General features: G+C 44.8%; 2 protein-coding genes across 2 annotated transcripts; both read right to left on the reverse strand.

Moving 5' to 3' along the window:
• Window positions 1–1,880: 1,880 nt before the first annotated feature.
• LOC140353893 (mediator of RNA polymerase II transcription subunit 26-like) lies at window positions 1,881–9,571 on the reverse strand. Its single transcript, XM_072438665.1, has 3 exons — window positions 9,458–9,571; window positions 7,498–7,572; window positions 1,881–3,714 (listed from the first exon to the last, which is right to left on the reverse strand). The coding sequence occupies exons 1-3, from the start codon at window positions 9,512–9,514 to the stop codon at window positions 2,611–2,613; spliced, it is 1,236 nt and encodes a 411-aa protein (XP_072294766.1). The 5' UTR covers window positions 9,515–9,571; the 3' UTR covers window positions 1,881–2,610.
• Window positions 9,572–10,929: 1,358 nt separating this feature from the next.
• Window positions 10,930–13,050, reverse strand: smim7 (small integral membrane protein 7). The gene is made up of 5 exons (XM_072438713.1): window positions 12,980–13,050; window positions 12,760–12,801; window positions 12,501–12,553; window positions 11,168–11,258; window positions 10,930–11,095 (listed from the first exon to the last, which is right to left on the reverse strand). Exons 1-5 carry the CDS (start codon window positions 13,003–13,005, stop codon window positions 11,080–11,082), a joined length of 228 nt encoding a protein of 75 aa, XP_072294814.1. The 5' UTR covers window positions 13,006–13,050; the 3' UTR covers window positions 10,930–11,079.
• Window positions 13,051–13,315: the final 265 nt, after the last annotated feature.

The following is a 13,315-nucleotide window of genomic DNA, read 5'->3' on the forward strand; positions in this document are numbered from 1 at the left end:
AAAGTTGTTTTTGTTTTGTGTAAAGGGAGTGGCTATTTGACCGCGCCGCGGCTCTGTAGACACGGCCTTGTGTAAATGCTGCATAAACTTGGACTGGTGTGATGTCACTTCCTGTCACTTTTTCAACGTAACAAATACCTGCTCGATTGGTGTAAAACTATCATTCGTGTGTACAACAGGTATAAATACACAGAATAAAGTCAACATGATAAACTTGAAAAAGCCTTAAAGTTCAGGCCTTTAGCTTTGAGACAAAAACACTTTTATAAACACTTTTCCTCCAGTGACATATTTAGATGATCCATCTGTCACTCACTCTCTGTCACTCACTCTGTCACTCACTCTGTCACTCTCTCTGTCACTCACTCTGTCACTCACTCTGTCACTCACTCTGTCACTCACTCTCTGTCACTCCCTCTGTCACTCCCACTCTGTCACTCACTGTCACTCACTCTCTGTCACTCACTCTGTCACTCACTCTGTCACTCACTCTGTCACTCACTCTGTCACTCACTCTGTCACTCACTGTCACTCACTCTCTGTCACTCCCTCTGTCACTCCCACTCTGTCACTCACTGTCACTCACTCTGTCACTCACTCTGTCACTCACTCTGACACTCACTCTGTCACTCACTCTCTGTCACTCACTCTGTCACTCACTCTCTGTCACTCACTCTGTCACTCACTCTCTGTCACTCACACTCTGTCACTCACTCTGTCTCTCACTCTGTCACTCACTCTGTCACTCACTCTCTGTCACTCACTCTGTCACTCACTCTGTCACTCAGTCTGTCACTCAGTCTGTCACTCACTCTGTCACTCACTCTCTGTCACTCACACTCTGTCACTCACTCTGTCTCTCACTCTGTCACTCACTCTGTCACTCACTCTCTGTCACTCACTCTGTCACTCACTCTGTCACTCACTCTGTCACTCACTCTGTCTCTCAGTCTGTCACTCACTCTGTCACTCACTCTGTCTCTCACTCTGTCTCTCACTCTGTCACTCACTCTGTCTCTCAGTCTGTCACTCACTCTGTCACTCACTCTGTCACTCACTCTGTCTCTCACTCTGTCTCTCACTCTGTCTCTCACTCTGTCACTCACTCTGTCACTTCTGGTCTAATTCCCACAAAGAGTGAATGTCTCGTTTACAGTGTAAACATCTGTCATGAGTCAAGTTTGTGTCCAGATCATCTCAAAAGCACAAATACATCTGAAAACACTTCAAATATTAAAATATTAAATAAACAATTAAAAAAGATCACAGTTTACAAAAGTTATAATGATTAAAAACATTGGAAAGTGGACGCCATAAAAACACTTTTGTACATTTGATTTCACTGTGTGAAGTTCAAGTGTTTGCATTAAATAAAGAGATAAATGAAAGAAAAGGACTGAACACTGTGGCAGCACCGATGGCACATGTGCAGCACTGATGGCAGCACCGATGGCACATGTGCAGCACTGATGGCAGCACCGATGGCACATGTGCAGCACCGATGGCACATGTGCAGCACTGATGGCAGCACCGATGGCACATGTGCAGCACTGATGGCAGCACCGATGGCACATGTGCAGCACCGATGGCACATGTGCAGCACTGATGGCAGCACCGATGGCACATGTGCAGCACTGATGGCAGCACCGATGGCACATGTGCAGCACTGATGGCAGCACTGATGGCACATGTGCATGTGACTGCGTCAGTGTAAGCGAGCGCGCCTTTTTGGCTGCATGACTGTCATAATCATCACAGTAGGCTACTTATAGAGCCTACTTAAACTGCATAGTGAGGCTTATTTTTCATTGTCAGATTTGAAAGGAGAATGAGCAGCTCCTTTAACTCAAATACGTTTGTAATTTGAATTTAGTTTAGACAGTTCACAAAAAGGAATGTTGTAATTCGATCCCTGAGGAGTGACGCCAGTGACCGTCCTGAACACGTCAGGCTTCATCTGTCACAGTCCTAAAAAGATGTATTGTAAAATTCTAGTGCAATACGTGGCTCCATCCTTCAGCTTCAGTCTCATCGTAACAAGAGTGTGCATTTAGTCAGGATCTGGCAGAAACACACACTATTTTAATACACAAGGGTTCAGAAGTGAAACGTGTTTGAGATCAAATCAGCCTCAACTTACTGGAGGCTTTATTTGCTTCACATTTATGTTGAAATCATATGAACTTTTTAGTTTTGAGCTTGAATAATTCTTGCAAAACCAGCTGTCTCCTTCTCAAGAGTTCCTGACTCATTCCTTTCAGTTCTCAAAGTGCGTATGTTATTACTGCATTCATTATGCAAATATTCACATCCACAGAACCACCGATAGTTTGTCACGTGAGTCACAACATTGTAGAATGCAAATAGTTTCACGTGTGACTGGAGACAGCTCACTGTCGCCTCAGAAAGTGGAGCCAGTATTCAACCCAAATGATTGTTGCTAGTTAAAAAGACTTAAAGCCATAAGATTAATATGACACGCATCACACGGTTCAACGTTTGTAGAAGAAGTTTGGATAGTTCTTTCAAAAACTGTGAATCTCTCAGGCCTCGTCTGTCATCTGAAACCATCAGATCCAATTCTAGAACATCTCAGTCCATCTCAGGCTCTCAGTCCAGACAGACATACGGCAGAACGTCCAGCCTGCTGCCATCTGGCCCCAGGTCCATGGAGAAGCTCTGGGTCCAGTCAGACCAGTGTCCCGTGGGATCGAGGCATCCGTTCACCCCTACCCAGCGCTGAGTGTGCAACCTGTGCACATCCGCTGCTGTGACGTGTCCACTGAGGCCCGGGCGATGGGCGGGACGCTCCGTCAGAGGCCCCTCGTCTTCTCCAGAGGGCCCAGAACAGAACACACTGCTCTGGGGACTCTCATGTGTGGGCTCTTTCCTGTCACTGAGCTGCACACTGCCGGATACAACAACCTTTTCATTACTAACACTTTTCAATTCATCTTCAATCTGATCTTCATTGCATTTCATTTGGCGTGATATGGGATTAAATACGAGGTGTTTATCTTTTAACTTCACTGCTTTCTTCGTGTCTCCGAATCGACCCGAACACATTTGCTTTTCAACGGATTTACTCAAACTATAAGAAGACGATTTGAAACATTCAGATTCTATTCGCGACGCAGCCTCTTTGCTCAAACTCAGAGTGTGCGGTTGTTGTCTAATCTTCTTCACGATTTCCTGTCGCAATGAAATGCACGTGGTTTTATTGGTGCAGTGCCCTCTAGAGGCGGCCTGCTGCTGCATAACGGACGCTTTGAGTAACAGGGACGTGCTGAGAGGCCTGTTTGAATCCAGACATACTGCTTTCCCATTCGCGTTAAGGTCATTCATTCCATTGCTGTTATTCGATACTTTTAAACGATGTGTTCTGTCAGGAATCGTCTCAGATAATTTGCTCGGTTCGTGCAGATAGGGTTCGATCTTTCGTCTTTTGCTGTGCTTCTTCCCGGCTTTACAGTTGTTGAAGTCGTTACGGCTCTTTAGCTCACAAGGCGTTTTCCTGGTGGAAGGTGCAGAGGAGGCGCAGATGTGTGGATGAGAAGAAGACCATGGTGCCTTGTCCGTCTTGGTGGAGACCTCCGCAGAGCCCGGCACGATGAGCTTCTGCCAGCCGCGCAGGAGCCTCTTTGCCCTCTTGGCCAGGTCTGCATTTTGGGTTTTCCTCCGGACGTCGTTGATGAGCTTTCCTAGACGAGTTTCCTTTGGAGAAATGAAGTTATTGTTGAGTTGTGAAGGTAGAAAAATAATAGAAAAGAAGGAGCATTCTCTACATTCTATGACAAATAGATGGAGACGAGAAGCAGTGAGTTACTACTGCTTGAGGCACTTTTGAAAAAAAAAGGTCTCGATCTCAATGGGGTCTTACCTGGTTAAAAAGAAGTTCACAAATAAATAAATAGTTCTTCAAAGAGTAGAATTAACACAGTGTATTTTTACACCAATGCTACGTTTTTGAGTTTGATACTATGGAAATGCCTCTAATTATTGCACACAATTAAAAGTACAGATATAGCACTTTATGAACATGTTTTTAAATCAAGGTTTCATGCTCAGAGTTAGTTTGAAGCTGTGATCATTCCCAGGAGGGCCAGTGAAGGAGCAGGTAATGAACATGACATTTTGTTTTAATGACTCAAACAATAAGGACATGAAAGTTAATGTAAAATTAAACTACTTGAGGTTATAAGGAAGAGTATTCTTACATGAGTGGATTTTTAGTCATACTGCCCTTCTCTCCTCAGCTCTCAACAGATTTCTGACTTCTATAACAGACCTATGACACGTCTATAACAGACCTATAACACTTCTATAACAGACCTATGACACGTCTATAACAGACCTATAACACTTCTATAACAGACCCATAACGCGTCTATAACAGACCTATAACGCGTCTATAACAGACCTATAAGGCGATAACGCGTCTATAACAGACCTATAACGCGTCTATAACAGACCTATAACACTTCTATAACAGACCCATAACGCGTCTATAACAGACCCATAACACGTCTATAACAGACCCATAACACGTCTATAACAGACCCATAACACGTCTATAACAGACCCATAACACTTCTATAACAGACCTATAACGCGTCTATAACAGACCCATAACGCGTCTATAACAGACCTATAACACGTCTATAAAAGACCCATAACACGTCTATAACAGACCCATAACACGTCTATAACAGACCCATAACACTTCTATAACAGACCTATAACGCGTCTATAACGGACCTATAACGCGTCTATAACGGACCTATAACGCGTCTATAACGGACCTATAACGCATCTATAACGGACCTATAACGCGTCTATAACAGACCTATAACACGTCTATAACAGACCTATAACACGTCTATAACAGACCCATAACACGTCTAAAACAGACCTATAACACATCTGTAACAGAACTATAACGCGTCTAACAGACCTATAACACATCTGTAACAGAACTATAACGCGTCTAACAGACCTATAACACGTCTATAACACGTCTATAACGCGTCTATAACAGAACTATAACACGTCTATAACACGTCTATAACAGACCTATAACACGTCTAACAGACCTATAACGCGTCTATAACAGACCTATAACGCGTCTATAACAGACCTATAACGCATCTATAACACGTCTATAACAGACCTATAACGCATCTATAACAGACCTATAACGCGTCTATAACAGACCTATAACGCATATATAACAGACCCATAACACGTCTATAACACGTCTATAACACGTCTATAACAGACCGATAACACGTCTATAACAGACCTATAACGCAATAACGCGTCTATAACAGACCTATAACGCGTCTATAACAGACCCATAACACGTCTATAACAGACCCATAACACGTCTATAACAGACCCATAACACTTCTATAACAGACCTATAACACGTCTATAACAGACCCATAACACGTCTATAACAGACCCATAACACTTCTATAACAGACCTATAACGCGTCTATAACGGACCTATAACGCGTCTATAACGGACCTATAACGCATCTATAACGGACCTATAACGCGTCTATAACGGACCTATAACACGTCTATAACAGACCTATAACACGTCTATAACAGACCCATAACACGTCTAACACGACTAAAACAGACCTATAACACATCTGTAACAGAACTATAACGCGTCTAACAGACCTATAACACGTCTATAACACGTCTATAACGCGTCTATAACAGACCTATAGCACGTCTGTAACAGAACTATAACACGTCTATAACACGTCTATAACAGACCTATAACACGTCTATAACAGACCAATAACACTTCTATAACAGACCAATAACACTTCTATAACAGACCAATAACATGTCTATAACAGACCTATAACGCAATAACGCGTCTATAACAGACCTATAACGCGTCTATAACAGACCTATAACACGTCTATAACAGACCTATAACACGTCTATAACAGACCAATAACACTTCTATAACAGACCAATAACACTTCTATAACAGACCAATAACATGTCTATAACAGACCAATAACACTTCTATAACAGACCAATAACACTTCTATAACTCGTCTATAACAGACCTATAACACGTCTATAACAGACCAATAACACTTCTATAACAAACCCATAACACTTCTATAACAGACCCATAACACTTCTATAACAGACCTATAACGCGTCTATAACAGACCTATAACAGACCTATAACACGTCTATTACAGACCTATAACACGTCTATAACAGACCGATAACACGTCTATAACAGACCTATAACGCAATAACGCGTCTATAACAGACCTATAACGCGTCTATAACAGACCCATAACACGTCTATAACAGACCCATAACACGTCTATAACAGACCCATAACACATCTATAACAGACCCATAACACTTCTATAACAGACCCATAACGCGTCTATAACGGACCTATAACGCGTCTATAACGGACCTATAACGCGTCTATAACAGACCTATAACGCATCTATAACGGACCTATAACGCGTCTATAACAGACCTATAACGCGTCTATAACAGACCTATAACACGTCTATAACAGACCCATAACACGTCTAACACGACTAAAACAGACCTATAACACATCTGTGACAGAACTATAACGCGTCTAACAGACCTATAACACGTCTATAACACGTCTATAACAGAACTATAACACGTCTATAACACGTCTATAACAGACCTATAACACGTCTCTAACAGACCTATAACGCGTCTATAACAGACCTATAACGCGTCTATAACAGACCTATAACGCATCTATAACACGTCTATAACAGACCTATAACGCATCTATAACAGACCTATAACGCGTCTATAACAGACCTATAACGCATATATAACAGACCCATAACACGTCTATAACACGTCTATAACAGACCGATAACACGTCTATAACAGACCTATAACGCAATAACGCGTCTATAACAGACCTATAACGCGTCTATAACAGACCTATAACACGTCTATAACAGACCAATAACACTTCTATAACAGACCAATAACACTTCTATAACTCGTCTATAACAGACCTATAACACGTCTATAACAGACCAATAACACTTCTATAACAGACCCATAACACTTCTATAACAGACCCATAACACTTCTATAACAGACCCATAACGCGTCTATAACAGACCTATAACAGACCTATAACACGTCTATTACAGACCTATAACACGTCTATAACAGACCTATAACACGATAACGCGTCTATAACAGACCTATAACACGTCTATAACAGACCTATAACGCGTCTATAACAGACCTATAACGCGTCTATAACAGACCTATAACGCGTCTATAACACGTCTATAACAGACCTATAACGCCATATCAGAATTGGGACTAAACTGGGGCTAAACCAGGACTAGCACTGGACCAACTCAAGTCCACACAAACCAGGACCAGGACCCGGGATCAGGAGCCTGCACCACAGCTTGAGAACCACTGAACACAAACCTCCAGAGCTTCTTTGGTGATGGGAAACTTCTCCAGGAAGGAAATAACGTCCAAAACCACGGCCATGTTGGACACCTGTGGGACGAGAAGGACACGTCACAGAGTTAGACCCGAGACAGGATCTGGACCCATGGCCAGCTCAGACTGAACTCTCAGAACCTGAACTCTCAGAACCTGAACTCTCAGAAGCTGCAGCTGCATTCAAAGCAGCAGGTTCGAGTTTCAGGACTGAAACTGAAAGTCGATGCAAATATGAGTCTTTCTGGGAACGTTTGTGCTCGTTATGTTTAGCCGCTTTAATTAAGGGTTAAACGAGGCTCAAACCCTTAATTACAAGTCAAATCATTCAATCAACAGTGGATTTTTAGTGTAACTTGTATTAGGAAGACAAAGTAAAGTGGGTTAGAGACTTTAAAAGAACACATTTGATCTTTTACATTTTTGTCTTTGTCTTTGTCACAGTAGTTTGTCTTTCTCGCTTGATTCCACGTCAAAACGTGTGTGGACAACGACAAAGACATGACTCACATCAGATGGAACTGTTTACAAGACATTTCAAATACTGAACCTCTTTCAGGCGCCTAATAATATATAATAATAATAATAATAATAATAATAATAATAATAATAATAATAATAATAATAATAATAAAGCTTTAAGGCAGAAAAACACCTTGAAATGATTAGATATTTGACAGATTAAATGTTGTAAAACAGTTGTAGAGTTTGTGTTGTCTTTGTCCTGGGTTTATTAGAGTGTATTTCCATTCTTACTCTCCTTGACCAACCATGCTCTGTCCTGTCCGACCCCTGTGCTCTGTCCCGTCTGGCCCCTGTGCCCTGTCCTGTCCGACCCCTGTGCTCTGTGCCCTGTCCCGTCCGGCCCCTGTGCCCTGTCCTGTCCAGCCCCTGTGCCCTGTCCCGTACGGCCCCTGTGCCCTGTCCCGTCCTGCCCCTGTGCTCTGTGCCCTGTCCCGTCCAGCTGCTGTCCGGCCCCGTCCAGCTGAGGGCCCCTGCAGTGCTGGAATGTCATGTCTGTGTTTGGACCATGTGCATCTTCACAGACAAACACTACACCCCCGGAGGAGTGACCCCCTCTCACCCGGGACATGAGCCACTGTGAGCCACTGTCCCTTCTCTGACCCGGGACAGGAACCACTGTCCCCCCTCTCACCCGGGACATGAACCACTGTCCCCCCTCTCACCCGGGACATGAACCAATGTCCCCCCTCTCACCCGGGACATGAGCCACTGTCCCCCCTCTCACCCGGGACATGAACCAATGTCCCCCCTCTCACCCGGGACATGAGCCACTGTCCCCCCTCTCACCCGGGACATGAACCAATGTCCCCCCTCTCACCCGGGACATGAACCAATGTCCCCCCTCTCACCCGGGACATGAGCCACTGTCCCCCCTCTCACCCGGGACATGAACCACTGTCCCCCCTCTCACCCGGGACATGAACCAATGTCCCCCCTCTCACCCGGGACATGAGCCACTGTCCCCCCTCTCACCCGGGACATGAGCCACTGTGAACCACTGTCCCCCCTCTGACCCGGGACATGAGCCGCTGTCCCTCCTCTGACCCGGGACATGAGCCGCTGTCCCTCCTCTCACCCGGGACATGAGCCGCTGTCCCCCCTCTCACCCGGGACATGAGCCGCTTTCCCCCCTCTGACCCGGGACATGAGCCGCTTTCCCCCCTCTGACCCGGGACATGAGCCGCTGTCCCCCCTCTCACCCGGGACATGAGCCGCTGTCCCCCCTCGGACCCGGGACATGAACCACTGTCCCCCCTCTGACCCGGGACATGAGACACTGTCCCCCCTCTGACCCGGGACATGAGCCGCTTTCCCCCCTCTGACCCGGGACATGAGTCGCTGTCCCCCCTCTCACCCGGGACATGAACCGCTGTCCCCCGCAGGCTTGAGAACATCATGTCGCGTGTTGCGTTCTTACGTTATTGTGGCTGTCGATGGCCTGCAGCAGCCGGTCTCTCGCGGTTACGGCTGTCATCCTGTGGGTTCACGGCGGGTCAGACACGGAGCTGGCCCCCCGGAGCCCCCCGGAGCCTCGGACTCCAGGCTCCCTCGGCTCACACGCGCGTACCGGAGCCGTCAGAGCCGCGACACCGGAGCCGTCAGAGGCGCCACACCGGGCTCAGGCTCTTTCTCTCATGACAAAGCTCCGGTGGTGGAATCCGGTCGTTCTCCGCCGGTGACGCGCTGCCTCCAGACCCCCGGGCCCCTCCTCACGGGCCCCTCCCCCGCTCTGTCAACGGGCTTTTGTTCAGCGGAGCGAAAGGAATCTTGGGAGAAGTGACGCGTTCGACGTCAGTTTGACTTGTAAACATTGAGACGTGCAGCAGCAGCAAATGACAAAGGAAATGCTCACGTCATGTCACATCTCACACATTTGTCTTTAGCCTTCATCTCTGGCACGTGGAGGGACAAAAACATCTAATTAAACACAAAGCTAGCATATGTTTATGTATTATTTGTAGAAACCTGTTGTCAGTTCTCATTAGTGTAGATCTATATTCTTCTAGATCATTGAGCAGACACTATTAGTTCCTGTGTTTTTTATTATTATTATATTTTCCAGGTTTTTCCTGATTTTTGGTGCGTAAGTTACACCTCTTTATGATCGCCCTCACCATTTGCTTTTGACATTTGTACATCTTGTACTTTTTGCAGTATTTGCAAAAGTATCAGTACTTTTTCCATTTGAAATTAATGGGGCATTGAACACAATTCAGTTTTGCAACAAATATTCACCTTCCACACTTCAGTACTTACACACCTGTAGTAGATGCAGTACCTTTTCCACTTTTTGCACATTACGCTTTCTTTACACAACTAAACTACATTACTCAACTTCAGCTTAAACAAACTAGTACTGGAGCTAAAGATAAAAGTCTAAGGAATAAAGTCTTTACTACACACATGTACTTTTACGCAAGAATGCAGACACTCGCAATGGCTTCGGGCCATTACACATTATCTAGTTATTATAAATATAAATGAAAAAAACAACCACCTAGACATAGCTACATTCTCCCAGAAATCATAGCCCAAAATAATAATAAAGGCCATAATAAAGGCCATGGCTACAGAGCCGCAGCGCGGTCAAATAGCCTCATGGCTAACCCTAACCTTAACCCTGACCCTAACCCAGCGCGGTCAAATAGCCTAGCAGTTTTGGCCGCACGCCGCGGCTCTGTAGACACTCCCAAAAATAAAAAAAATGTTTCAATAAAACCTGACTCCCTCCTAAGTCTTCAAATAATCATTATTCTGGCAATACAATGACCGATAGCATTTAACGTAAGAACACAAAGAGAGCTTAACAGTGACATTCATTTTATTAAAAACAACAATAAAATGACAAAAATCCCCCACAATCAACACCACATTGGTCCAAACAAAGGCAGATATCACAGGGAAAGATGGATGTGGAACAGCAGTGACGAGCTGACAATAATTACAGAGGCTGGAGGTTTTCTGTGCAGCTGGAGGTGGTGGTGGCGCAGTGGGTGAAGCACATGTACAGCACAGACCATGCTATGGTCACAACACCATTCAGGATCCAAAGAGTCTGTGGAAGGAAAATACAACACTGAACTTGATGCTAAAGTACAAGATGTAAAGCACCAGGACCTTCACTTACACAATCATACAGAACATCATGAAGATGTTCCACAGAGCGATGAAGATGCGGAAGTAACGGAGGCTGAGCAAGAACTCCCGGATGTTGTCACCTAAAACAAACATGAGGATGAAGACTCTTAAGCTTCATGGAACGTTTGGTTATTAAATTGTACATTTAATTTGAAGGTGATTGATTACACAATATAATTCTAACGACTATAGAACAATCTCTTAAGCCTGGTATCCATAAATCATCTCATTACACGATATTAAACAATAAAAGGTGACTTTGTACTGTAAAACTTTACATTAAGGATCCCATATCATGCTATATTTCCCGTTTCGTAGTCTATTCTAAGGTATATTTGATCATAATGAGTGTTGTACAACACCCATAACATCATAGTTATAAAATATATCTTGGACAAACCCGGAAATGCAGACGGCTTAGTTTGAGATTCGCCTCCTCCCTCGCCCACCCCGTGATGTAGTCTCTGCGTGGAGGAAGTGGGGGTGTAAACAGAGGCCGAGGCGTGCGGTGGTACACAGCACATGACACAGTGGCACATGTCAGCAGTAGCTTTGGAACAAAAGTAGTAGGGTTTGAAGCTAACTGAGCGTAAATTGCTGCGGTTTCTCTCGAGCGCTTCTCAGAGTGCTTCCTGGAGGAGGGGCTGAAACAAGGAAGGGATGACCCGTCCATGTAGGTATACATGAGGACCAATAGCACTGTAAGAAGGTTAAACGTTCTGAAAAGTCGATTTTGCATGATACGGGACCTTTAATTTCAATGTCAAATGGTTCAATTCTTCAGGAGAGGACCAGGATGTTCTTCCTTGTTTGTCACTTTTCTGATGAGTTTCCCTTCTGCTCGTCTGCAGACGTCAATTGCTTTGCCTGGAATGTTCCCTAGTATGGTTTTAAACGTGTCCCTCTTACATGTTAAACACACATTATTGCTCTAAGCAGGGTGCCTCTCCACAGATCTGATCTTACCTGACCAGCCAGTCCCTCCTACATTCTGTTCAAATGCAGGAGGGTCTGGATTTGGACCATTGGGGGGCGTCCAAAAAACTCTCCAAGCATGAACCGGTCCAACCACCGCCGCTAATTTGTGTCACGCGTTTGTCTGACATGCGGATTAACCAATCAATCACTCCCTGTGTTGGATCCCAGACCCTCACGGTTCTGTAAAGGAGTCTGATCTGTCACTCAACTTGAACCAGGAAGACAACCAGATGAAGTTTAAGGTCATACTGTGGAACATTCCAGCCAAAGCACTGACATCTCCATGGTGACGAGCAGGCGGGAGCCCCCAACCGTCTCCTGAGGACAAGAGTTTGAACACAAACCTGTGGTGGGCGCACCGGACTCATCTCCAAATCCCTGCGACTCTTTTCTCTTTCTGTGAGATAAAGACAGACATTACATATGTAGAGCGACCAATGAGAGCCCGGGAGTGTGACATGTCCATGTGTCCAACTGTCAAACACTGGAGACACGTTTGTCTCCTCATCCCTCTATAAAGAACAGTCACACTCTTCAGGTTCTACTGGAGAAAACGGTTTGGATGTTGAACTCTTGTCACTGCTGCAATAATAAAGTACTTACAGTTTAAAGTTGAGCACGGCTCCCGCGTTCACCAACAACGTCCTAAAAACAGGATAAAAGGCTTTAGTCGCTGCTACATCCCGGAGCTAGCGTTAGCCTCTGTGCTCTACGTTCTACATCCACGTGACACACGTGAGAGCGCGCGCGCCATATGGAGTAAATAACATCGTATTTTCAATGTGAATAAACGTGTAGAATAACGTAAAGGATTCAACTTTACCCGAACAACAATAAATCCCCGATCATTTTGTCCACATCACAACATGAGCCACTTCCGCTTTGGCAGACTGTAGGGACTAATCAGCGATGAGCAAGCGACCAATCAGCGATGAGCAGGGCCCCCTCGCGCTGCCGTGTGTTTTGTCCTCCCGTTCTAATTTAACCCGCGTGTCTAAGAGTTTAGGTTTAGGACATGTACTTTTATCATGCCAAAACATTTAGCGACTGGGCAGATGCTTTGACAGTCATACAAAATAATTTGCTTAGATGCTCTTGTGAAACTGTTAAACCGTGAATAAATCCTTTATCGACAAAAGATAGATCTGATTCTTTGTGG

Source organism: Eucyclogobius newberryi, unplaced genomic scaffold (genome assembly GCF_026437365.1).
Source record: "Eucyclogobius newberryi isolate DKJ021-1_F unplaced genomic scaffold, fEucNew1.0.hap1 SCAF_9, whole genome shotgun sequence".
In the NCBI taxonomy this organism is placed as follows: Eukaryota; Metazoa; Chordata; class Actinopteri; order Gobiiformes; family Gobiidae; genus Eucyclogobius; species Eucyclogobius newberryi.

Bases quoted from the DNA above. Each gene is read 5' to 3' on its own strand.
- LOC140353893 (XM_072438665.1), bottom strand. From the start codon at position 9,514: ATGACAGCCGTAACCGCGAGAGACCGGCTGCTGCAGGCCATCGACAGC. The intron at 7,573-9,457 runs GTAAGAACGCAA...CTCGTCCCACAG, and splicing joins CCATCGACAGCCACAATAAC to GTGTCCAACATGGCCGTGGT. The intron at 3,715-7,497 runs GTTTGTGTTCAG...ATTTCTCCAAAG, and splicing joins TCACCAAAGAAGCTCTGGAG to GAAACTCGTCTAGGAAAGCT.
- smim7 (XM_072438713.1), bottom strand. From the start codon at position 13,005: ATGATCGGGGATTTATTGTTGTTCGG. The intron at 12,554-12,759 runs GTAAGTACTTTA...TTTATCTCACAG, and splicing joins GCCGTGCTCAACTTTAAACT to AAAGAGAAAAGAGTCGCAGG. The intron at 11,259-12,500 runs GTTTGTGTTCAA...TGTTTGTTTTAG, and splicing joins GTCCGGTGCGCCCACCACAG to GTGACAACATCCGGGAGTTC.